At 38.2% G+C, this 26550-nt stretch overlaps 2 protein-coding genes and 1 pseudogene across 3 annotated transcripts; 2 read left to right on the forward strand and 1 right to left on the reverse strand.

The window, feature by feature from the left end:
* Nucleotides 1-5866, reverse strand: LOC144631923 (uncharacterized; annotated as a pseudogene). Its single transcript, XR_013566821.1, has 5 exons — nt 5455-5866; nt 4116-4356; nt 2925-3173; nt 1824-2018; nt 1-1228 (listed from the first exon to the last, which is right to left on the reverse strand). The product of XR_013566821.1 is annotated as an uncharacterized LOC144631923 (transcript).
* Nucleotides 5867-7227: 1361 nt separating this feature from the next.
* On the forward strand, nt 7228-18072 carry LOC144631930 (large ribosomal subunit protein mL62-like). The gene is made up of 6 exons (XM_078490504.1): nt 7228-7626; nt 12705-12756; nt 13148-13207; nt 14323-14405; nt 16547-16716; nt 17345-18072. The coding sequence occupies exons 1-6, from the start codon at nt 7495-7497 to the stop codon at nt 17421-17423; spliced, it is 576 nt and encodes a 191-aa protein (XP_078346630.1). The 5' UTR covers nt 7228-7494; the 3' UTR covers nt 17424-18072.
* Nucleotides 18073-20879: 2807 nt separating this feature from the next.
* LOC144633146 (uncharacterized protein KIAA1958-like) lies at nt 20880-22807 on the forward strand. Its single transcript, XM_078491946.1, has one exon. It carries the CDS (start codon nt 21050-21052, stop codon nt 22403-22405), a length of 1356 nt encoding a protein of 451 aa, XP_078348072.1. The 5' UTR covers nt 20880-21049; the 3' UTR covers nt 22406-22807.
* Nucleotides 22808-26550: the final 3743 nt, after the last annotated feature.

A 26550-nucleotide genomic window follows, 5' to 3' on the forward strand; every position in this document is an offset into this window, starting at 1 on the left:
TGTTTTCAAAGCATTGTATTGAGTTCATTATCGAATTAAGTCGCACCGGATATTAGCTATCCTGAACACCTTACAACGACGTTCGTCACGTGATAACACACCGACATACGACAAAAAGAAGAAAGGGCAAAAATAGCAACACTAAACTAATTGGCTTTTACTGGCGTTGATTGTAAATAATTCCAAAAGCATTTGTATTGATATTTCGAAGACGTTTGAAGAAAAAAGACAAAAATAAATCATTTAATTCCATGCTTCCTCTCACGCCGTTAAGATCTTCTTCAGTTTTTGTTTAACAGGAACAAATAAAAAAAACCAGTGAGCACGTACAGCTAGAGCAAAGAGTGTGCAGAATTGAACATTTTAAACTTTCTATAATTCGCTTAAGGTGCTTCTTTATAGAGACAGATTGGGAGAATGCGCTTTAAGTATCCTGATTCAATCCTATTTTGAATTTCTTCTGCCAATTCTTAAACTTAGCACTTGTATTCTTTTCCATCTTGACGTTCCTATCCTGAAATTCGTGCAGCTTTTCCACACAATGCATAGTCACGTAGTGATCCGGAGCTTGCAGCGACAGTCTGCGATTAGCTGCCATCGAAATGTGAGCTTCTTGGAAAGCCATTTTTGCCGCCCTGGCAGCAGAAGTGTACTTCAGCTTGCCGACTTCTTTTAGGCGAGATTCTCGCCCACCTGGCACGCGCGCACGCTTGTCAGCCGTTCTGCGCGGTTTTACGATCTCAAGCTTACTGGGTGCCGATGGTTTGCCCGCGTTCTCTTGGTACCCTGCCAAGAAACCGCGCCTTTGCGCGGTATTTGGATCAAATTTGACGACGTCAGACACTAGAGAAGCCTTTCTTTCGCCTGGCGTGTGTTTACTCGGCGACACCGCTGTCAGGATATCTGTGACCAATGTGCTTCGACGCCTTGTTTGATGCCTGTTATAAGATTCCTTCTGGTTGTTCTTTCTTTTCTTCTTCAATTTTCTGTAAGGATCTTGACTTCATTTCTTTTTGAGCCAGAGACCGCAGCAAGTCATCGCGCAGGCTCACGCGATAGCTCTTATCATGGATTTCGAAACCGGAAATGGTGTGACGGCGACTCTGATCGTGCTGCTTCGCTACAAAGGCGGGTGCTGCGAAAGTGAAGCATGTGACCACTCCCCGGTTGGGTTTTTCGCCGATTTTGACGTGTACTTGTTTGACGTCCACAGGGTATGCTTCCTCTTCTGGAAAACACAAAGGAAGGGAAAGAAAAATGAATAAACGTAATGCTTATCAAGAGTATGAAGGCTTAAAAAGTTTGTAAACGTGCCGCGTAAAAGATTTGAAGAAACCCTTAATTTCTTCTCTGTACAATAGCAATACAGGAATGAAAACCAGACATGTACAGGCGAGAATCTAGAACCGATCGTTAACTGAATATAGATTAGAACGATCAATATTTTTACTTCACTTGAGTGAGTCGTCAAGAGTCGTTATCCATTGATCCATTGTTATTCCGCTGAAATCAGCTGGCCTAATTTTCATAAATGGCAGATTGACTAAAAGTAAAAAGAGTAAAAGTGGCGACAAATTCGAAGAAACTTAGACAAAAATTTTAATGGGTCGAAACTTAGTCTATGTTAGACCCGGTTTAATAAGGTTGAATTGAGGCTCACGCGAGATCACCTAACGTAGGCTGGTCGAAGGCTAAATTGTATTATTTCAACGATGGATGAGCCACAGTTTCGATGAAAAAATTCTAAACGTCAAGAAGATAAGTAGCCCAGTTGATGGACGTTTCAAGTCTGCTCACTTCGTTATTAGCAAATACAAGCTTACCAAATTCATCTGTCTCTTGTGGGGCGCATTCTGAAGGCTTACGCACAAGGACTGGATTGATATATTCCTCAAGATAACACAACTCGGGATTATCCTTGATGGCCTTTATACACCAGGGGCTCCGAAACACTTGCTCCGCCGAGGCCCGCTGATCTTCGTTCGTATTGAGCATCCAGCGGACCAGGTCACGGTATTCTGTAATAGAAAGAAACAAAACACTGTGGTCTTTTCATTATTTTCTTTTTGTGGGTTCCACAGACAAAATATGAATTGCGATGATTATATTGCTAAGCAGACAGTTGATGAGAACAGAGGGAATCATCAACCACCAAATTTTTAGGACGTTTAAAACTAACATGAGCAGAAATATATAAAAGTCACTACCGGTATAAATTTTGAGACTACGACCCGTCTAAATGTTTCAAGGAAAACTGTGCGGAGGAAAATGACTGCACCCCGCAGTATGGAAATGTAATATTTCAATTTGGAACTAAAAAAGAAAGGGTTAAATATGAGAAAAAAGAATAAAAGCCTGGTTTCTTCTCTTTGCATTGTCAAAAGTAACGAGTTATTAGACAAAACCGAAATCATTCTTTGGATCTCGAGTGAGGGAAGTCCTGAAAATGACTGTTGTTGGTAACTGGCGTTTTGACAACCTGAGTGGAAGTCTTCTTCACAGATCTAGAGTCAAATTGTTAAAACGTCAATCACCAATAAGAGTCTTTTAAGGACTTCCCTCGTAGAAGCAATCACACTAGAAGCTACTTGACGAAAAACTGCGGATTCAAAGCATTTGCTTTTGCAATGTTATAGCTACTTTTCACTGTTAGGCCACGAAAAAGTAAAACTATAACCACTGAGTAAAAGAAGTCAAGAATTTGAGATGCTATAGAAGTTTAGCACTAGATAAGACGAGCACACAATGTATAATAATTCAGTACTGACAAATGTCAGTTGCCGCTTTTGGTAATAGTTTTGCCAATGGGTTTTCGCTTTTATAAAACATCGAGATGGTGCTTGCGAAGGAAATGTAGGCAGGAGGGAATTGGGAACGTTTTTGCACAAAGTAAAAGTAAGTTAATTAAAATTATTGATATATACCTTTACTGACTCTTTTTGAAAACTTGATCTTGTTTGTAAAGTCTTCCTTAATTAACGCTTGCATATCATTCTCGCTGAATGGAAGCCTTGCGCACCCCAAAGCGTACAACACTACGCCCATGCTCCAAACGTCCGCTTTCTTGCCGTCGTATGGCTCTCCTCGAAGGATCTGGGGACAACAGTAGGCGTACGAACCACAAAAGGTTTCTAACAAGCGATTCTTTATCGTGCTGACAGCAAACCCAAAGTCTATAATTGAAGAAAAGCAAATTCTTTGGTAATGATGTTTCCTGTTAACAATTCATTAGGGAACTTCTGATCGGATAATAAGTACTGACGAAATTTAGTGCAAGTACGACTTTTCAAACCTAGTGCTCATGTTTTCTTTTATCTAATTTCAAGCCAATCTCGTACCGATAGTCTCCTTTTTAACTGGTCAGCAACAGGGAGGAGTAAGCGCTCGGGGAACGTAACTGGATTGAAATTCAAACGTCGTACTCTTTCTTGTTTTTTATTTTATTGGTGCTAGTATTTACAAGAAAGCAATACAAAGAAAACATAAATAAACTATCAGAAAGAGGAAAAATACGTATTACATAACAGGAGCATTTTACAGGGTATACACCATACAGAGGTATCTCTTTCTTGATCTTGTACTCGTACTCCGAACTAAATGTCCGTATTTAGACAACGAGTACAAGTTTTCATATGAGCGAATAATCAAAGAGGCAATGCTGAGTTGCCTGTTCTCGTAACGAGGGCGAGTTTTCTTATCGTTTTGTATACACTACAAAGGAAAAGCCAAAAAGCAACGATTTTAGGTAGCTTTAGCCAAAATACAAGAAGCGTTTCTTCGTGTGCAGCTGTGTTCTATCAGTGGATTGACAACTATAACAAAACCAGTCAGATTCGCGGATTTCCATTAGAACATGCCGAGTGTCTATATTAAATGAAAGTAAAACTAAGGGAAGCTGATGATGCTAAACGTCGATCTGTTCGATATCTCAGAGTTATCGGCGAAATGTATATAAATGAAAGTAGTTGTCAAAAGTAGCATTGAAATAGGAATATGAGAAACTTTAAGGGAGGAAATTTCAAACTAAAATTTATGAAAACGGATTGCTTTGCCTGGGTTTGTAGCTGAAGGATCGGGAAGGAGGTCTTGTTTTATTAAATTTCCCTGTGCATTACCTGTGACTTTCAACTTTCCGTCTCCACCAATTAGAATGTTCTCGCATTTTAGGTCCCTGTGTACCACGTGTTCCTTATGGCAGTAAGACATGGCAGCGGCTAACTGACAAAACAGCATGCGCACTTCGTTCTCGCTCAGCAAAGGTCTGCTGTTGATGTATTCCAGTAAGTCACCTTTGGAAGCTAATTGCAGAATAAGGAAGACTTTGGTGGAAGTTTCCACAACTTCGTGCAGCTTGATCTGCGTGAATAAAAAATAGAGCATTGAACTATTTTATCCGTCCTTTACTAGGACTATTGGTTTTATTTGTAAAGCTTTGGAAGCTAATTGCAGAATAAGGAAGACTTTGGTGGAAGTTTCCACAACTTCGTGCAGCTGATCGGCGAGAAAAAAATAACGAAATGAACCATTTTAAAGTGGGTCATTTCTAATTTTATAGCAACTGACAGAAAAAATTCTTGCGCGCTCGTGTCATAACGTGTAACAACGGAAAAAAGGAAACTTTCGTAAAACCTCGGGAAAATGGTCGCGAGTTTTCTATACTGAAATGAAACGGACAAGTTGTGAAACGGCAAATTGGACATACAAGGCTAAATTCCGGACGAACCATTCGCCTTCAGGCAAAAAAGAAGAGAGATTTCTTTTCCTTTTATTAAGTGAAACGTTCGAATTAATTGCCGTTTTAATTTTAAACAGAGGTATGGTTTGTTGGTGGCTTTTAACCAGTTACACCATGCACAGTATCCTGCGCATTTGATAAATTATTTTATAGTGGAAACCTTTGCTCTACAATAATTCTACGTAATTGGTTTAACAACACAATAAAAAGTACAAGTTAAAGCAATTTTCTTTCAAGAATCACCTGTAAAATCAAAACCAATCGTAACTTGGCTTGTGCGCGTTTTCCCGCGCTTGGCGCCGGTTGCATGTTTTCCCGCGCGCGCTTTGCACCAATCACATGATTTTGCTTTGAGTTCTGATTGGTTCATTCCGTTTCAAGCGTTTGTTATGATTGATCAAACTGTGAGTACATTGGTTCTTGTTTCTTCAATATTGATTAGTATGAACGTTCAATTTTACAGTTAATTAAACCTGGGATGAGTAATTTCTTGCTTTCCAATAATCGTTAACAAGGAGAAGCAATTCCTTTGGTACTACTACAAACAATCTAAGATCTTTTTTTAAAGAAGTTACGTTGCAATTCATGAAAAGCAATAACCTATTACATAAGGCCTTTTCTCTGCACCAAGCTCAAACGCCAATATGATTTTTAGTGATTAATGGAATAAGCTGTTTTGGTTGTTCAGTCGCGGTTAATTTTAAAAAAATCTCACTTACCACATTAGGGTGATCTAACCGATGCATCAAATGAACTTCTCGAGGTAAAAACTTTTTCAGAAAGTCCTTAGGTGCCCGTCTTTTGTTGATGACTTTGACAGCTACTTGACAGTTGTGTTTTTTGGAATCGGCCAGCTTGACTTTAGCGTAAGCGCCTTCTCCTAGAGTTTTAGTTAAAGTGTAGCCATGCTTCTCTATGGCAGACAACTGTTGTTCTTTCTTGGGTACCCAAGAATCATTCTTTTTTACCAGGCTGATGTTGGATTTCAACATCGTGGTCGCTTTGTCAATAACATTGAAATTACAGGACGCTTTCCTCTGTTATTTTCCACTTTTTCCGGTCATGTAACCATGTTCTGGAAAGACCGAACCTTTCGGTTCTATTTAACCGCGCGCATCTTCGAACATTAAGCTGATTGATGCTAACAAGATGATGTCATCAATTTGAAATGACGTCACCCCAAATGATAGACTAATCACTCCAAGTCGATCTTCTTAATCAGACCAAGCGCTATAATTACACAAGGATTTCTTATTTTCGAGGTTTAGACTAGAGCTTTCCACAAGTTGCTCGAGATTTTCCAAAAAGTTGCCCGTAATTTCTCAAAAAGTTGCTGAAAAGTTGCTCCAAAAAATCAACTGAAAGTTGCTTCTGATTAATAAAAGTTGCAGGAAAGACGGCTCCAAAAAATCCAAAATGCTGCTTCGAATCAAGAGAATTTCTCTAAATATATGCTAATTTCCCTTTGAGGGTAAGATTTCTAAGCAGTTTTAGTTTTATACAATTTTATTGCAAAAGAAGTATCTAACATATTCTAGGGAAAATTTGTTAAATAACAAGGATTTCTTAAACTGAGAAAAATCGTGAAGATATGGATGACGTCATGTTTGCTGGTGAGTTTTGTAATGTTTAATGAAGAATGAGCCAAAAGTTGAACGTCTTCAGATGTTCCTAGAAAATCTTCGGCAAACTTCGGAAATCTTCGGAAACGTTCGTATGGCCTTTGAACAACACTCGGATAAGCTTCGGAGATCTTCGGTCTGGAAATTCCTCAAAATGCAACAAGTTGCGCGAGAGGAAAAAAGTTGCTCGAAGGGGAAAAATGCTCAAAATATGAAAAGTTGCCTACGAGTTGCCGAGCAACTTGTGGATAGCCCTAGTTTAGACACTATAACTATGAACAAATTAAAAAACAGAAAGGCTGACCGTACAGTGGAGGGATTGAACTTGTATATTTCCTTCCAATATTTCGTCAGGCACGGCCTGACTTCATCCGGGAATGAACAACTTATAAAAATCGTACATTTAAACAACCAAGACTGATCAATACGATTACAATTCAAAAATAACCGTTGAAATAGAACTAATGGAAAAACATTCTATTTCAACGGTTATTTTTGAATTGTAATCTTATTATCTTCAGTCTTGGTTGTTTAAATTGTAACGATTTTTATTAAGTTGTTCATTCCCTGATGAAGTCAGGTCCTCCACCGTACGAATATTGGTCAACCGTACAGTCAGCCTTTCTGTTTTTTAATTTGTTCGTATTTATACAATTTGCTGATCAGATCCACCAGGATCCGGTTCTTTGTATTGTCCGTTGGCCCTTTCTGATTTTCTCAAGTTAAAAGTGTTCACTATAACTATATACAAGAGAAAATACGCACGCGTAAAACTGATTGTGTTTCGGTGGCAGGGCCCAGCTGTCCGAGCGGGCAGGGTGACTACTATATATAGCTCCTTCAGGAGCCCCCCAGATCACTATCATTTCAAGCTCCAGATTTTTTTACCGGATGAGCCAAACTGAGCTAAACTGATTCTACAGACAAAACGACTCATTTTCTATTTTTTTTCATGTAGAGATTGATGATTGAGAAACGATAGCCAACGACCAGCAAGGCAGCAACATCGAAAAGCGTGTGACAATTTTGACAGCGTACTCGTAACGCGTTACTAGCGTGACCAAATATTCGTGCGTTATGTGATCGCGACGAGCCAGGTGACTGCTGGGTAAATTTAATGGCGGCCAAGAGGGTGAAATGTTGCGAAGCTTTCAGCGTGTATATTCCTCTCTTTTCACGTTGGATGGTTTGTTAGAAAGAAGATTAATCGCTCTTAAACTACAGTATCTTCGTACTTCTTCTGTTAACCTGAGAAGTATTCATAACAAGGTAAGTCTTTGCAATATCTTAGCAAACAGGCTAAGTGAGGACGACTTTAGTGGAATTCTTTACACTGATCTTTCAGATCACTTACCCATCTTTACCATAAAACGAGATAGAAAATTGAATCAAAAGTTTGAAAAAGTTAAAAAAAGACAAATCACACCTGAAAACATAACTTTGATGATAGACGATCTGAGCCAAGAAAGCTGGGAGTGTTAAGGACGGTGCCTACTAATAATAACAAAGTATTTTTGCCCGGCCGATGACTATACAAGAAATGTAGATGTTACCAAGGGCTACTAAGGGCCACGCAAATTTTCGAGATAATTAGGTTTGAAATCTGGAAAAAAGTGCTGACGTGGCATTTTAAAATAAAGTAAAACTCCGGGGGGGGGGGGGTACTCCCATAAATTTCGGATAGGGGTGTGCCGCCAAGGTTCTTAAACCCTGACCCTATTTAAGGATAAAGAAAGCGAAAATTGATACCCTTTTTAAGGCCCAAAACCGAAAATGACACCCTATTCAAGGGGAGGAGAAGCGTTCCGTGACGACCCAAATAACGGCTAACCGCGCACGGCAAGACACAAATCTTTATAAAATCACTGAGAAAATTCAGTTTTTAGATACCTTTTTTTTGTTTAGCTGGGCGTTTATTTTAGCTAATAGAATTTAGGTTCCCTATCTAAGGATCACACCAGGAACACATTGCCAAAAGGAGCAAAAATGATACCCTATTTAAGGACCGAGAACCTCAAAAACCATAACCTATCGGGCGGCACATACCTATATAGGCCACATATAGGAGTACCCCCCTGGGGTAAAACTAAATAGAATTTCCTTGCAAATTCCATTTGAAATTGGTTTTTCATGAACAAAATCAACATTAAATATAACAACATTTACAATAACTTACAAATAATTTCTTCGGAACTGCGTGATCCACGTTTTTATTAACAAAATAATTGCGTTTGAGCCATTTTTGACTCCAGCAGCTCTCACTTGCACGGCCAGAAAATCAGCCTAAATTTTTTTTCACTTAAGGTGATTCCACGGTATTGCATTGCGCATCCTTTCTGCGCATAAGTTTTCGCGCTACATTGAGATATTTTAATTTTAATGCCGTAAAAAACACGTTTTTAGGTAGTGCCGTTAATGTGCGCACGAAGCAAAATCTTAAATTTCTTTCTTTATCTTAATTCCTGTACAATAAGAATAGTTTTTAATATAAGAATAAAGTCTATTTTGTTGAACTAGACAATTCTCTAATGCAAAATGTTTTTTCTGGAAATAATAGCGATCCCCATTTGGATTACTAGGGTTCCTAATATATATCTCGCGGGTCGTATATTTGCTATAATGTCCATCCATTTTACACAAAAACTAGCGCGGTGACCCCCATTTTTTATTTCATTTTTTAATGCTCATAACATAATTGTAACCTGGACCAAGTTTCAGAAAATTTTTAATACTCCTTCTATTTCAGTGGAATCACCTTAATGAAAAATTAAACATGTGCTCTATAGACTTACCACTTACATTTTATAAAATAAAAACTAGGGGTCACCACACGTTTTTAAAAGTTATACCAGTTGTTTTCAGGGTCTATGAAATCGCTTTTGGGGTCTGTTACATTTTTCCTATCCCCTCCCTAGCGAGTTGAATATTTGCATCTCGCGCGTGCACTACGCCATTTGTCACGGTTAGCAGTTTGCAGGTAAGGTTTTAGCGCTTAGCGATTTGTTTTTAACTGTTAATGTGAGCCATATTCAGTGGTTAGTGGTCAATGGTTACTGATATGTTGCTTTTCCGCGGTTCCTGGCTTAGGATATGTCCATAAACTGGATTTCGTCGCAGAGAAAACTTTCTTGATTTTTAGTCGCGCGCTTGGTTGTGTAGTTGAATTCGTCATTTTGAGCGAGCAAATTAATTAAAAGCGCGCGCGCCCAGTGTGATCGATGCGTTGCGTGATGCGCAGAACAAGTGCGCAGTAGCAATAGGAGGCACCGTCCTTAAATGATCCCAATGAATCATATATTCATTTTTCCACCAAAAATTAAATGAATATTATGAAAAGGCCTTTCCGCTGAAACTTTCTACAATAGAAGAGAACAAACTGAAAACTAAACCCTGGCTAACAAAGGGACTACTCAAATCGCTAAAAACAAAAGGCAAATTGTACAAAAAATCAATCAAAACTCCAACAGCTGAAAACAAATTTAAGTTTAGACGATATAGAAATAAACTGAATCACCTACTTAGAATAGCCAAGAAAAGGTATTACAAAACAAAATTTGAGGCAGTAAAGACCAACACACGTCAAACATGGGCTCTTATTAACGAGGTAATAAATAAAAAAATGTCAGCAAGCATCTTGCCTGATGCTTTTAATCATAATAATGAAGAAATAACAGATCCAGTTGAAATAGCAAATAAATTTAATGAATATTTTACAAATGTAGGACCAAATCTTGCTAGTAAAATACCAACCGTAAATACATCATTCAAAGCTTTTATGAGCAAAACTTACTATCATGAAAGTTTCTTCATCGATCCTGTTACAGAGGAAGAAGTAGAAAAAGAATTGCTTGGCTTAAATCGTAGTAAATCAGTTGGCTATGATTCATTCAATCCAAAAGTTATACGAGAAATAGCACCCTATATCAAGCAGCCTCTAACAAGTATTTTTAATAAATCGTTTACAACTGGTATCTTTCCGGATGACCTAAAAATTTCTCTAATTACACCAGTATTTAAAAATGAAGATAAATCTCTGTTTTCAAACTACAGACCTGTGGCTGTCTTACCATGTTTCTCGAAAATGCTAGAAAAAATAATGTATAAAAGATTGATGGACTACATAGAAAGACACAACATTTTTTATGATAAACAATATGGATTTAGAAAAAAACGCTCAACAGAGATGGCCATAATTGAACTAACAAACAAATTAACCGAATAGTCAATCTGAGAAACAAATGATCAAATGTGGTGTACCTCAAGGGCCAGTTTTGGGCCCACTTTTATTTCTATTGTATGTAAATGATATTTTTAAAAGTTCTGAAAAATTATCATTCATCCTCTTTGCCAATGATACCAACATATTTTACCAACATAAAGATATCAAAGTTATAACGGAAACCCTTAACAATGAATTAAAAAAAGTTAACCTATGGCTACAAGCAAATAAGCTTTCATTAAATATAAAGAAAACCCACGTTATTATTTTTAAAACAAGAAGGAAAAAAGCGGAAAACATAACAGTCAAAATAGATGAGACTGAAATAAAACATGTAGAATCAACCAAATTTTTAGGAATATATATTGACTCTAACTTAACATGGAAAGTACATATCAACCATATTGTAACCAAAATAGCTAAAACAACCGGTATTTTGTATAAAGCAAGACACTTCCTTCCTTCCCATACGCTGAGAACTCTTTATTACTCATCAATCTATCCATATCTTAATTATGGTAATATAATATGGGGAAGAAGAAAATTACAAAAAAAGATTATCCGAATTATTTCATTTTCAGATTTTAGAGATCATACTCGTCCACTCTTTAAGAATCTATCTATTTTACCAATTGATGATTTGAACAATGAAGCCATAGCTTTATTTGTTTTTAAATATTTTACGCAAGCACTTCCAGCAACATTCAGCCATTTTTTCTAGTCAAATGATCATTTCCATAGCCATAATACAAGATCATCTTCAAAAATCCACAAAGAACAGGCACGTACAAACTATAAGAAATATTCTATTAAATTTAAAGGGTGTGAAATTTGGAACAACCTTCCTATATTAATCAAAAACGCTAAATCATTTGTTATTTTTAAGAAAAAAATAAGAAAATATTATCTTGATTTACTACCTTAATTTATCTATATAGCCTTTGTAGGTATATAAGTATAATAGTTTTACAAGCCATTTACATGTTGATTATATATTAATTGTTTTATACCCTTAAACATGTAAAGGGCTCTCCTTGTTAAGCCCACAAGGGTTTGTTGAGAGTTCCTGCTCTACTCCATCATATTTAATAATAATAAATGTATCAACGACATGTAATTAGGCTTAATTGTAGAGCGAAATAAAGATTGAGATTGATTGATTGATTGAAAAAAAACACAACAACAAAATACTGAAATGTAAGCTAATTTCCCCTCAGCTAAGCAGAGTTTCATGACATGTCAACTATTAAAATTATAAAAAAACTCAGAAATCTTTGCTATTTCTTAGCTTTAGTTTTGTTTTTTAACGCAAAAGAAATGAAATAGCAATTTTGTCACATGGAACTAAGCTTATTATTTAATGTGCAGTTTCAGGAAATATCCATACCCAAGGACTTGGAAATTCTGAGTGGGTGGGGGACTCAAAAGCCCAATTTTTTAAAGGAAAGTACAGTCAACTCTCGCCTTGCGGACACCCCGCTATTGCGGACACTCGCTATTACGGACAAAATCCAGATCCCCGGCGAATAGGGTTTGACTTGAAATGACTCCCGCTATAACGGACTCTCGCTATTACGGACACTAAACGATGCCCCGAGTGTGTCCGCTTTAACGAGAGTTGACTGTATGGGACTTAACTGGAATTTCCAGGGGTGGGAGATTCAAACCAACGGATTTACGGATTTCTAGTGGGTTGGGATGGGTATGGATATTTTCTGGAACAACATGTAGTTATGTGAGGTATGTGTAGCGATTTCTTGTCGTAAGCTTATTATAAAAGTCTGTGTCCGAGCCAAGTGGCCCATACAGCCGGAGCTTATCCGGGTTTCCGCAAGCCACTAGGAGTATTGCTACAACCCCCTGGATGGGATGCTAGACTATCGCAGGGTTACCCCCAGCAGTACCCATTTATACACCTGGGTGGAGGAAGGCACTGTGAGAGTAAAGTGTCTTGCCCAAGAACACAACGCAGAGCCCCGGCCAGGGCTCGTACCCAGGCCGTTCAAATCGGAGTAGAGCGCGCTAACCATTAGGCCACCGCGCCTCCCACTAAGCTTATTATAAGCTTGTCTTATATCTTTCTTGAATTCTTTCTTGGCATTGTCGTCATTCATATATTTTTGTTTAGGATGATGATGGACGAGCTATAAGCTTTAATTACAAAGGCAAGATTCCACTGGGTAAGACAGTAAGTGTATCATCCTGCTATGTGTATCAGCCTGCTACCCAGGCTTTTAAGCATACTTGTTTTGCTTATATCATTATTTACTCGCCATTACCAGACACCAAAATAATTTACAATAAAAATTGTGGAAATTGAGAGTATTATGATAATGCTTTTTAAATACTGCTTGTGTGAACCAGTCAAAATCTGTATATTGAATGAAGACTGGGTAGACGTCATACTCATTAACATATTGGAAAAATAAACCTTCATAACTTAAAAATGCAACATTGAGATGAGAGATTTATTGAGATTAACCATTCAACTCTCTAACTCATGTACAATCAATTTTGAAAGTATTGTTTCGGGGGTTAGGTGCACTTTAAGATTTAATTATCTCCTAACAGACAAGTTAACAGTCAAGTATGCAAGAAGCTCTGGACCAGGTGGACAGAATGTAAACAAAGGTATGATAAACTCAGGTCAACAAGTATAAAATCATTTTTTGTGAGGTACAGATTACCCTTAGTCAAATTAAAGGAAACCTCAAAATGATAGCTTTCTAATGTAAGGAAGTAACAATGTATGGTTCCAGAAAATATCTATTCCCTCGCCATGAAAGGTTGTTAAAAATTTCACAGGGGTGGGGGTTCTCAAAGTCAAAATTTTAAAAGAAAAGCATGGAGCTTAACTGGAATTTACAAAGGGGCTGGGGTATTCACAGCAAGAACCTTCCATGGGGTTTCAAGATGTTTTGAAATAAGCATCAGTAACTGGAAGAGTAGGTGGCTGCGAAAAGTTAGGGGCTGCCGAGCTTGTTTGGCCTGTTTTTACCAGAGTAATTGGCGACATATCAAGTAGACAGTGGAACTCTGGCAGTTGCCAGCTTGTTTTGAAAACCCTGTGTGTCTGGATATTTTCTGGAACAATACAAAGTACGAAGTACAGGGAAAGTAGTGGTCGAAATCTGATTTTTTCAGTCTTGCGCACAATCATCTCACAATCTGACAGATGACAATGTTTAAATCTTACTAATAGGAATTGTCATCTTAATTGACCAACACTTCTCAGAGGAACTAGTCTAGAGAAAAAAAAAATGTGGGTTATGTACAGAATTTGCTCTTCCTGAATCAAACTGCATAGTCACCGGCAAACTCATGTAAACTTATTTAATTTAATTTTAATTATTAAAATCACTGCCAAGTGGACATCTTACTCAATATTATTACAAGGGATTGCCAACAAATTTACAGTAAGTTGTTTATCATGTGGTTAAAAATAAATTTTGTGAATATATTTTTTATATCTAATTATTATCATAAAAAATGTTGTGGTTATTCATCGTGGTAGAGTACAATAATAAAGTATTATTTCGTTTGTCTCACGACGTAGTCACGTGTGATGGAGATCGCAACGTTTCGACTGCATACTGCTAGTCTTCATCAGGCGATAAGGTCGACTGGTTGTGCGTTAGCTTATAAAGCACACGGCTGCGCTGTGATTGGTTGGTTTTCAACAGCTCTGATTGGTGCATTTTGATCCTCAGTGTTTTCGATCCTCTAATTATTATGTTTTGTTTTAGTAAATACCAAGGTGGATTTGCGGTTTCATGTATTGAGCGCAGAGTGGATTCCCGAAGATGTTCGATACAAGATATTAGAAAGGGTATAGTTGCTTAGCTTTGTTACATACCGTACTCCAGCTTCTAAAATACTTGTTCACTTTTCCAGTTTTATTGTTGAATTCCAAACAAAACACGACACCTAAATATATTTTCAGAGCAAAACAAGTTGTTTGAACAACATCATTTTTTTCGACGTTTTTGCTTGTTTACAAGCTAAAAACGTAGAATAGGGGTTAGTGGACAAAATTTGGAACCACATATTTGTAAACTCTCAAGGGACTTTTTTAATTTCTCAAGGGACTGTTTTAATTTCTCAAGGGATTACTTTCCGCTGTGGGTGATCACTTGCGATCTCGTGAAAAAAACGTCACTTGTCACATTTACAAACGTTATATAACAATTTTAAAAGTGACATGTCAGCTTTCTTATCTCAACGCACGTGTGTCTGAAAGGCGATCTATAAAAAGCGTCGCACAAACAATGGATTGCGTAACTAAAACACGAATAAATAATCACTAGCATTTACATCGTTTAAAAATTACAAACGTCAAAAATAAACCATACCAAAAAATCCGCTCTTTTCAAAGATATTATTGAAGTTAAAACAAATGCAAGAGATGGGGGCTTCTTTTAGCTTAGGAGCGGTTAAAAATTAGGCCAAATTTGGTCGCTACATGCAAGCGCAACTTTATTTCGTCATCAGCCTAGGTCGTTAGGGACGTGACCTCGCGTTGACAGGGAATGACAGCAATGTTGCATGAATCGGCTTTACAACATGCGATCGTATCTACGCAGTTCGAGTGGAATTTCAGTCAAAGACAGCAAAATTCTTTCTTATTTCATCTTCAAATATAATTCGAAAGCATTCACTGTATATATGGCTTTTGTTTAATCCTGGGTCTTGATATCCGACCCTCGCAGAGCCTAGACAAAACGCAGCTTGAGTGTAACGATTTGTTTACGCTGCAATTATATTTTGCTGTTTCATTTGCTAATTTCGCTGCCGTAATCGACTGCCTTGAAAGGTCCTTGCAATTTTAAAGTATAGAATTGTCAGATCTCGGTGAAATTTGCACTGTTTATTTGTGTAATGTTAAGGAATATGTTTTTAAATACCCGGCGCGGACAAGCCATTTTTGAGCCAGTTTTCTCCGACAGTAGTCGGAAATATCTGTATTTTTGTGCTTTTTTTGTGGAGCAATCGTTACGCTAGCCTGCGTGGCCGGCGTTCAAAGGGGAAGGAGAAGGGCACCTCGCACTTCGCGCTCGAACTGCCCTTCTCCTTCCCCCTTTGAACGCCGGCCACGCAGGCTATCGTTACGCTACGGCCTTGAACACATTGAACAGCGGTCTCCCTATAACAATTCAGATATGGCGTCACAAAATGACAAAAACAAAGCGTCAAACGCATATTTTGCTGTTTCATTTGCTAATTTCGCTGCCGTAATCGACTGCCCCGAAAGGTCCTTGCAATTTTAAAGTATAGAATTGTCAGATCTCGGTGAAATTTGCACTGTTTATTTGTGTAATGTTAAGTAATATGTGTATAAATACCCGGCGCGGACGAGCCATTTTTGACAAAATTATATGGCTGCATTTCCTCCGCGAAGATAGGAAATTGTTAAACTAAACTACAAAGAAACTGTAATGATAAGTTCGAAGAACAATGCACAGGATAAACCTTCGACTCGTACTTCATGCAAAAACGTCGATATCTCGAAGAGACTTTGATTAGACAATTGTTTAGTCTCTGTGTGCTCTTCTGATTTTATTAAATGTTTTTACAAGACTCATGGAGTAAGTACCAAACATTTGCAGTTCTTGGTGTTCAAATAAAGGCTGTATTAGCACTGAAGACCTATGGAAAAGAAAGTGATCTGTGCTGCCTATGGAGTGAAGGGGGAATTGGAGGCGGGTACCCTGGGCAAAAAGGCACAGAAAGGGTGTGGGAGAGGAAAGGACGGGAAGTGGGATTTATGAGAAGCGATGCTGGGCACCATGCAAAATCATCTGGAGGGAAGGATGTTGGAAGCAGGATAGAGTAACAGACACTTGTGACCCTGTTAACTCCCCCTTCCTCTACGGTGTTTACTGATTTTCTATGATAAATGACTTGTTAGTACATGCGTCACTTTTCCATTTAGTGATCTCACCTTGACTTTCTTTTAACATTTCCTTGCAGGAAAAGAATCGTATCAATAAGAATGGTGAATTGTTCCTCAGTTCTATGAAGACCCGCAGCCAGCTGAAAAATTTAGAAGATGCCATTCAGAAAGTGGAAATGATTATTGAGGAGGCATCGTATGTTCCCCCAGAAACTACACCAGAGAAGAAGGCTCATGTGCGAAAATTGTAAGTGTAACCCCTTTCTGTTCCTGGACGTTACCATCCTTTTTGTCAGCACCAAGAATGACCTCTGGTTGTTTCTGATTTTCAGAGCATGCGAAGAGTACTTATTTAAATTAGAACTGGCCAGAGGTCGTTATCTGTGGTGCTGACCAAAAACACTGCAGCCTCTAGGGAGGAGTATGGTGTAACCCCTTATTACTTACAGCACTTGATCAATATGTAATGTTTAATTAATCAATGAGCAGCAGTTTTTTATCAAGTTTAAAACACAAGACGCAGCCGAGTGTCCTAGACTTGACGAAACACGAACTGTGAATTTTTTTAAGCGGCTTCAAAATCTTTTGATGTAGATCAGCTCATTCTTGCACTGATATTTAGATTTTGGGTTATTTTGTCCTAGGAAATTGGACGTAAAGTTAAGCCGTGTCTTTATCAGATATAAAGGCACTCATTAACGACCCCATGAATTGATGAATTATTAATGAGTTTTTAAACTAAATTGCTTGCCGAAGAGTAAGTTGTTAAAGGCTTTTAAACGTCTACTACACTAAAGGTGAATTAGAAACCACAAGTCCTGGAGTTTCAGATTACATGTTCAGTGTTTCTTATTTGTTTATTTGTTACCTTACAGGATAAGAGCAGATAATGAAAAGCGGCTTCGTGTAAAGAAGTACCTATCAGACAAGAAAAGGGACAGAAAACAGGAATGAGTAAAGCATGTGGAAAGTCAAGAACCAGGATACAGAAAAACAGAAAATGGCTCGCGGTGCACAATGTCGAAGGCATTGGCAAGGAAAGAAGCTTTTATATCAATGTGGACGCCTTGAAGGACGAACCGTCATAGACTGTTGAAGACACTTGAGAGGATTTTCTGTGATGTTCTCTGAAAATACCATCATGAATTGTCTTTAGAACAGTGGTCTGATTGGCCTGCGGCAAAAAACGACCCGGAAGTACTGTCATCTGGCCAATCATAACAAACGCAAGTAACATTGACAATGACCCAACTAGAAGTCGATGTCAAAACATACAACCCGCGCTAAGCGCGGGAAAATGTGCCCACGTGCGTCGGCTTTGGTTCTGCTCCTGATTGGTCAAAAAGGGTGTATTTTTGTTCGTATTGAGATAGAAAACAGGAATAAGTAAAGCTTATTGGTTGAAGAACTTTGCACCAGTTAATGAACCAACTGTATGACTCAAAGACTTCAATGAGTTGTCGGCCGTTTTTCACTGTGTTTTTAAAAATAGTTGTCTTTTAGCGGTCACTTTAGATCCTTGATTGCGTCTTCTTTGTACTCTTTTTAAGCTCAAAATTTCACAACAAAAGCATTAAGGACAAATAAAAAAATATTGAACTCATTTGCCGACGTAGGCAAAAAAGCCAGCATTATCCAGCAAAGAATTTAGAAACACGACAAAGAGCTAAGTTGCTCAGTAAAAGCCTTGAAAAAAACATTCCGCGCGTCACACAGGCGCAACCTTCCAACCCTCCTCACCTCAGTTTTTCACCGCACGACCCATTCCCTCACACACTTCCACCCCTCAACCTCCCTCGCTCTCTTGGGTAAAGCAGGTGAGCGCTCAGGATTGTGAACTCTCCAGCTCCCTCTATCCCCTCTCCACCCCTCCCCTAGCTTTCCCCTCCCCACCCCTTAGCCTTTACGCCCCTTTTCCCTCCAGTGATTTGGCGTCGGTGTTGTTGGCCAAGCGCGGGTGAAAGTACGGGGTGAGTCGCCAACCAAAAAAAAAAAATCACGAGTGAATTTATAAGAACCGGGCTGGGCCGCCCGAAAATGTCCCGCTGCTTATGTTCTTACAAGCATAACTTGTCTAACTTGTTTGTTACAAGGCGGCTTCTGTTGGAAAAGCCAGAGTAGTATTAAAGGGGCGGGCTATTAAAGTAAACACTCACGGATCGTGGAAAACAGAACTTGCAATCGCAAATGCCGGAAAAGAGCAACAATGTGCGTGCATCTCTTGAGAAGAATAGGTAAATAAAATTTTTTTGCATCACTTGAAATACTGTTTGCAGAAACAAACCCGCCTACTTCCTTGTCGATGAACATTGTAATGTATAGTCTTATTCGGGTTTTTCTTTGGTTTAGGAAGATGATACGCAATCTAAGAGATTCAATTGGATTGGAATAGTATCTTGTTCACTCGGGATTGTCCGTTTCCCGTTCTTCATCCCACCTTTGCGCTTTTAGCAAATTCACATTGGGCCATGGAGGCAAAGGCGATTATTATGATGAAAAGGCTAACCCAAACTGAGAGTTTTTTTCGAGCACACGATGTTCGATGGATATACACATCGACTCCGACTGATCAATGAGAAGGTACTGTAATGCTTAAACTCGTTTTTCCGTATTCACTGGATGTAAATTTGCACGGTATGATATTGTACACTACAGTAAACGCTTACAGAATTCATCTTTGCCCTAAGGTACAGTAAGTTTAATACATTGATTCTAGACACATGACGGGTTTTTCGCTTTTGCTTACTTGAGATATTCAGTATCGAGTTAAAATTTTCCCGCTTCACACCTTTTCTTAAGCGTAACTTTGTCCTCGCGTACTGCTTAAATGTGTCGAGTTGAGTTCGATTGAGTGTTTACCAACGGCGTAGCCGGGGGGAGTCCTGGGGTGCCCGTGACCCCACCCCTGCGAGATAAGTTTTCTTTAAAGTAAAAACAATAAAAACCGTATATATAATTAGATGGCGAAAACTAGCGAATCTAAAGAATCGGCATGGCGTAAACCTTTCTTTTCCGGTGGTAGATACTCCATTTATGAAGCTGTTTTGTAGGCTCGAACCTCCCCCCCCCCCCCCCCGCTCACTGCTCATCCGAAAATTGTAACTCTTAGTAAAACACAGCGTCACGTGACAAACTGGTAAGTACCTAAGGTGTGACCCCGCCCCCCAACTTTAAAAAATCCTAGCTACGCCCCTTGCTTTTACTACGCGGACGGGCTGCCCTAGTTCCGGACGATCAAAATAAGATCTTATTTTTCGTTTTGTTGGCATTATTCACTGTATGAAATGACTTGTATAAGCTTCGTCTTCGAAATAAGATAAAGATTTATTAAATATCACCATAAAATAATAAACATGCGAAAAGTTCAGTCTTTCTACACTAAGCTGTTGTTTTTCTCAGTTTTTTCAAGGACGTTCCAAGTTAAGTCTTCACGAACCTTGTAGCTTAAAACTGCCATGCAGTTAACTCCGGTTTTGTAGCATGAAGCAGCTAGAAGTATTCCAGCTGAGTATAAATACTCCCCACTAGATAGAATGGTAGTTCATTGCAGGCTACCCCCCAGGTTGGAAACTAACAGTTCGCCGGTACTCATTTATACACTCCATACACTCCTTGGTAGAGAGGGAACTGAGAAAGTCACGTGTCTTGTCCAAGATCACAACATGCTTTTTCGCACTATTTAAACCATCATGATACCTTAACTGTTAGATTATGACAGGAGCCATAATCGGGGACGGAGACCGTAAGCGCGCGATTGAGGTTGTCCCCATGATATGGAACAATTGTGCTATTTTTAGCACAAATTGCGCCATCTTCGACGTCATAAACCGCGCGAATACACGCAAAATTGCGCGGATTCTCGCGTGGATCCGCTTGGATAGAACCGGAGTTGCGTGTTCAGTGTCACGTGAGTCGCGAAACCATTCGAGTCTGCACGAAAAGTCGAGAACAAAAAAAGAAGGCAGTCAAGTTCAGTGAAAACCTCAAATTTTGTATGGATAATATCGTATACCAAGCTGTGAAACTGTCATGTCGAACTTAATTCATCTCCTTGATGTAAAGCACAAGATTAACTACCATTGCAACTGCTGGAGAAGTTTTCTGAGATGAAATTTGCGATGTAAACATTATTTGGATTACTTGAAGCCATCGCGGTCTGCTGATCGTGATCGACACTCCAAGCATCGCCAAAAATGAAAATCGTAATTATACACTGACAACAGAAGCAACTTGGCTCTGTCTTATTCTGTGGAAATAATTTCGTATTTGCCAGAAGAGCTTGCAGCGCGGATCGAGATGAACGAGCGAAATACAATCCTGGTATGACTGTAAATAAGCTTACTTATACATACCGAGATTTACGCGCCAAAAAGCATCGAGATAAAAATAGTCTCTTCGCGCTAGAGAAGCCAGCTGATTGGTCATACGATTTTTTCACTAGTGAAAATCGTCGTATCGACGCTCTGATTGGCTATATCGTTATTTTCACTAGTGAACAAAACCGTGTCGCTCGCTCGCCGCTCCTCTTGACTGACAAAGAGCATATTTGTAAGAGCTTAGGCGCGTTTTTTTTTAGAAAGATGGCTTCAAATCAGACTAACCGTTTTCAGAGCCTCGATTCATCAGTAGAAGAATTCATAGACGGACAAGAAAATGAAAACACCAAGAAAAAGACCAAACACGATGTTGCGCTGTTCCACGAATTTCTTGTTTTGAAAGGCGAGACGAGACAAATGGACGAATTGGCTCCTCAAGAACTGAACAAGTTTCTCAGCGAGTTTCTTATAACGGTTCGCAAAAAAGAAGACAACAAGGAATACGAGCCTAATTCCTTAAGGGCATTCTTCGCTAGCTTTGAGCGCCATTTAAAGAAAAAAAACTATGGACTTTGCCTAATGAAAGACGTCCAGTTCGAGCAAACTCGGAAAGCGCTTCAGTCAAAGCAAAGGGATCTAAAACGGAAAGGCAAGGGCAACAAGCCTAATGCTTCTGCTGCTTTAAGTGAGGAAGATATTCAAGTTCTGTATGAAAAGGATCTCTTGGGAAGTTCCACGGCAGAAGCGCTTTTAAACACGATTTGGTTCAACAACACAATCCACTTCGGGTTACGAGGCTGCAAGGAGCACAGAGAAATGTGCTGGGGAGACGTTAAACTTTGTAAAACTTCCACTGGGCAGGAGTACCTTGAATTCAATGAAAGAGAAACGAAAACTCGTTCAGGAAACGATCCTCGGAATGTAAGAGCCATTGCACCGAAAATGTTTGCTGTGCCGAGCAACGAGAAATGTCCAGTAAAGGCCTACAAAGTCTACGCAGAAAAGCGACCCGCGGAAATGAAAACCGACGATGCACCGTTTTACTTGGCAGTAAACAATGTAAAATCTGGCTCCGGCAAACCTTGGTTCAAAAAATCTCCAGTCGGTGTAAATAAGCTTAATACCTTAATGAAAACAATGGCAGAAAAAGCCGGACTCGGGCCAAACTTCAAAAACCACAGCGGCAGAAAAACTATGATTCAAACTTTAGTCAACAGCGACGTGCCGCCAACTGATATTATGCAACTGTCAGGACACAAAAACGTTCAAAGTATCACTAGCTACTCTACCGTCTCAAAGAAACAACAGTTGAACATGTCTCACACTCTCACTGGACTGAGTTCGGGAGAAATAGCTCCCCAGCCTGGCTCTTCTATTTCGGAGAAAAGAAAGCACGAGTTTGACGAACGCACTCATCCAACATTTCGTCCAACTTTTTCTCAGCAAAGTAATCAAGCAGCGCAGCAGCCCCTTTCTCTTTTTTCGGGTGCTGTTATTAGCGGAGGACATATTAGTGTGGCAATAAACACTTTAAATCAATCGCCCACTCTTTCAGTGCGAGAGGAAATCCCTAGCAAAACTTATAAAAGAATCAAACCTCTTGAGTCGGATTCTGACTAGTGTTTGTCAATTCAATGCAAGCCTGCCGGTTCTGATAAAGCAACAAAAAAATGAAGTCTCGGGTTTTCACTTCTGTATTTCAAATTTTCAACTTCTGTAGAACTATTTCGACATATTTTCTGGATGTCTTATTTTATTCTAACTAGTTCTGCCTTTGAACGGCATTTTTGCTTGATAATTTAGATGTAAAGTATTTTACAAGGAAGCCATTTCAGTGCAACCCTTGAACTGTTCTGTGAGGCGGCTTGACCGCGCGTTGTTTTCCTTTGAAAGAAAATAAAGATAGTTTATCTTTGAGTTCTGTTCGCTTATGAATCTCGGTATGTATATAATAAATAAGTTATTTCACGTGAGTTTGCTTATACGATTTTTATTCACTCGTTGTGTAAAACAAACTCACTCGCTGCGCTCGTTCGTTTGTTTTACACAACTTGTGAATAAAAATCGTACGCGCTCACCAACCGTGAAATAACCTATAATTATTGATGTACTTGAGCTTAATTATAAATCCAGGTTTTAAATCTCGGTTTTAATAAAGCTTTTTTTATATTAATATGCCCTGGTTGTTTACGTGTCGAAGTATCACAGGCATTTGATTTGCAAGAAATGGCCTCAAAACAGTGTCTTTGTGCTTATCTCTGCTATCGGCCAGGGTTTCGGTTTGTCTTGAAAGTCAGGCATTTATTTGATTTGAGCATGTGATCATGCATATTTAGAGAAGTATATACCTCAACCTTTTTGTCAAAAGATTATAGTTTCATCTACGATTAAAGAGTTGTTTTGCATTTATTCGGAGATAAGAAGTCACAAAACTTTTTATTTTAGAACTGAATAATTTTGGTATTTTATGATTCCAAAAATAAACCTATATAATATAGCTATTTAATAATTTAAATTAATTTCATTACTCTCATCTTACACTTTACTGTACTCATTGATAGGAGCATATTTAAATATCTTCTGTAGTTATGTTTTCATTGATGGGACATTCAAAGTTGTGCTATAGGTTGCCATTTATGCAAAAAGTGTTCTGCAGAAATAAAAAAATCATAATTTTAATTGGATGAGTAAAAAAGGTGAAGGCAAGCACCCTTTCCTTAAATTAATTTGGAAAGAAAAACATATGCTATCAGTCTATAAAAGGAAATATTTAATATGTGTCACTTAAACACTTGAACACCAAACTGCAGCAGGTCTAAGTTTAATTCTCCTTACACAAAAAGGACAAATAGTATACTTAAAAAGATGTTATGGATAGCACATCCATGATTTTTGCCAAAAATAAATCTATGATTTTCGATAGGTGTCTTGCATGCATGTCTTGCACCACCAAACAATATTGTTTGCTATATGGTTCTTCTGATTGGTAACCTTTGTCGAAGCTCTGTGATATGTACTGAATCTTTACTTTTGATGAATCTTTTGAACTTTGTCCAGTTTTGTCACAAATCAGGGTAGCAAAGGGGGTGTCGTGATCCCTTTTCACGCACAAATTTTAACCAAATTCACGCGTCACGTTTACTTGAAACAGCAGAATTCACGAATCCCGTATTTTTTTCTAGCTATTTTCACGCGTCACGGTATAATTTTTACCCTATTTTCACGCGTCACGGACAAATTTTTGCCCTTTTCACGTGTCACGTATAAACCCTTTGCTACCCTCACAAATTAGATCTTATAATTAGGAGTGATTTGTAAGTTTTTTGTCACTTCTCCCTTATTGTATGGCTATACTGATTTCTTTATTTTTGTTTACAATTTCCTTCAGTTTCCTCCCCTTCTAACTAGGAAAAATTCTGAAGCTGCTCCTCCTGCAGTTTTTGTTGTTTATAACAAAAGTAAAAGTTAAAGGTGAAAAGGTTATAAAACTTCAAACTTTTTAGCTTGTATAATCTTTCCGGTAGAATAGCTATAACAACACTGTTTGAGTGGCATTATAGGAGCTTCACTTTGGATGTATATATTCCTCTTTTGAACAAAATATAAGCACTTTGTCTTCATTTCATTTAACATATGAAATAGTCTTGTATTTCATGATGCAAATTTAATGATGCATATCAGTCCTATCCCTACAAGCAGGACATTTAACAATTAAGAGGCCATTTTATATTTAAATACCCAAGATAAAACACAAGGCTAATTAAATGGTATGGGAAGTTGAATTCCAGTTTAACAACCATAATAGTTGTAATAGTTGCATAACCAGTCTGCACTTAATTTCTGTAGTCCAATAAATTTGATACTGTAATGTGCAATTTAGAATTTTCAATACACAGTTTTCCCTGAGAGATAGGAATTTTTTTTATTTTTTCAGGACTGTGACTTCAGTTTATCTTTTTGGCTCACTGATTGCAATTTAACCTTTAAAATTTGTCATCCCTGAGTAAAAAAAAATTAACATTAATATCAATAGTTGAATGCTCCCTGCTTTCAAAAACATGGACAAAATATACTGCAACTTTTAAGAAACTGTTTTTAATTATTCCATGTTATCTAACAGAGTAAGTATGTACATATATGACCAGATGAAAAGTTATTGCTGCATTGATATTAAAATACAGGAGACTTAAAAGAAATATTTCGGAGCAAAATCAGTCAGATAAGGAACTTGAATGGGGTAAAACATTTAAGAAACATGTAAAGATATTTCTAAACTACTCCATTACTCAGTATCAAAGTCCTAGCTATAAACTTGCGAGGCTGCTGTACAACATATAAAAGCATCGAAGAAAGAACGGCATGATGTATACAGTCGTATTTCGGCAAAAATATGGTCTCTGTTTGCCCCTGTCGATCTTTATGCTTTGCTTCTCCTTATCGCTGCGCTCTAAAACGAGTAAGTAAATTGTCTTGCACCTCATCGTATACGACAGCTCCGACGCGTTTTCACGCTGTTCACGACTGAATTTGTCGGGAAACAATGCTACTGCAGACATCCGAACCACTAGAATCACTCTCACTTTCATGATCACTTTCAAGGAAGTGCTCAAGGAAGGCTTGATGTAACTGTGGAGTAGAAACAGATGAAAAAAATCCAATATCTGCTTCACTTGAAGAGGTAATTTTGGACGCCATTTTGTTTGTTTTTCGCCGCGCGACGTCCTCGCAAAAATCCTCGCAGCAATACGCGCGCGTACCACACGCGATGGCGCAATTTGTGCTAAAAATAGCACAATTGTTCCATATCATGGGGACACCCCCCAATACTGAAATGGCACGCGCTTACGGTCTCCGTCCCCGATTATGGCTCCTGATTATGAGCACAAAATTTCTATGAAGCAACTATCACCTCAGAAAATGAGTGCGAATAATCTAATTGTTTTAGTACACCTTTTAAGGTGTATATAAAATATAGAATTCACACTAAAAAACGTCCAATTGAACGAATTCCAGTTATTTCCGCATTAAAAAGTATAATTTATCTTCACACATTCCGAGTTCACACGAACTCATGTACTAACGGCTGGTAAATACGAGTAGCCCAACCAATCCGATTGCAGCATTTGCATTAGTATTCTAGTAGAATTCTACCAATATGTGTTACATTGGGTGAAGTGTATGGGTTAATTATGGAAATTATGGAATCTTTAATATTAGATATCAGGGTGCTAAAATCTGGAATGCTATCAGTGATGACATTAAGCTTCTGTCACTTAAACAATTTAAGAAAAAATATAAATTAAGCATTATCACAAGCTATTAACTGAACCTTTTATATTTAAAACTATAATACGTCATTTTCCATCTTTTTTCCATTAATTTTTCTTTAAGCCTACTTAGTTTTGTTTTTGTGTGTTTGTGTGTTGTATAGTTTGCTTTGTAAATATTAAATATACCTGACCTTTTTTATAAATTATTGTGATAAAAACTAAGTATGGCTGCCCAATCTTGTTAGCCAATCGTGGTTATTCTGGGCAGCCATGCACTTAACTCTATTTATGTTATTTATTGTTTTAGCTAATAATTGAATGAATAGGTGCAAATAAAAATGTTGTTGTTGTTGTTGTTGTTGGTTAATTCCGAAAGTGAACATTTTCCAGTCCGGCTCACGACTAAACAGTTCACATTCACGTTCATTCACGTTCACAAAAAAAAACCAGTCAAATTCCTCACCCAAATGTATTTTCATACTTGGTCGAATAGAC

This window comes from Oculina patagonica, chromosome 12 (genome assembly GCF_052425735.1).
Source record: "Oculina patagonica isolate OP01 chromosome 12, crgOcupat, whole genome shotgun sequence".
NCBI classification, from domain to species: domain Eukaryota; kingdom Metazoa; phylum Cnidaria; class Anthozoa; order Scleractinia; family Oculinidae; genus Oculina; species Oculina patagonica.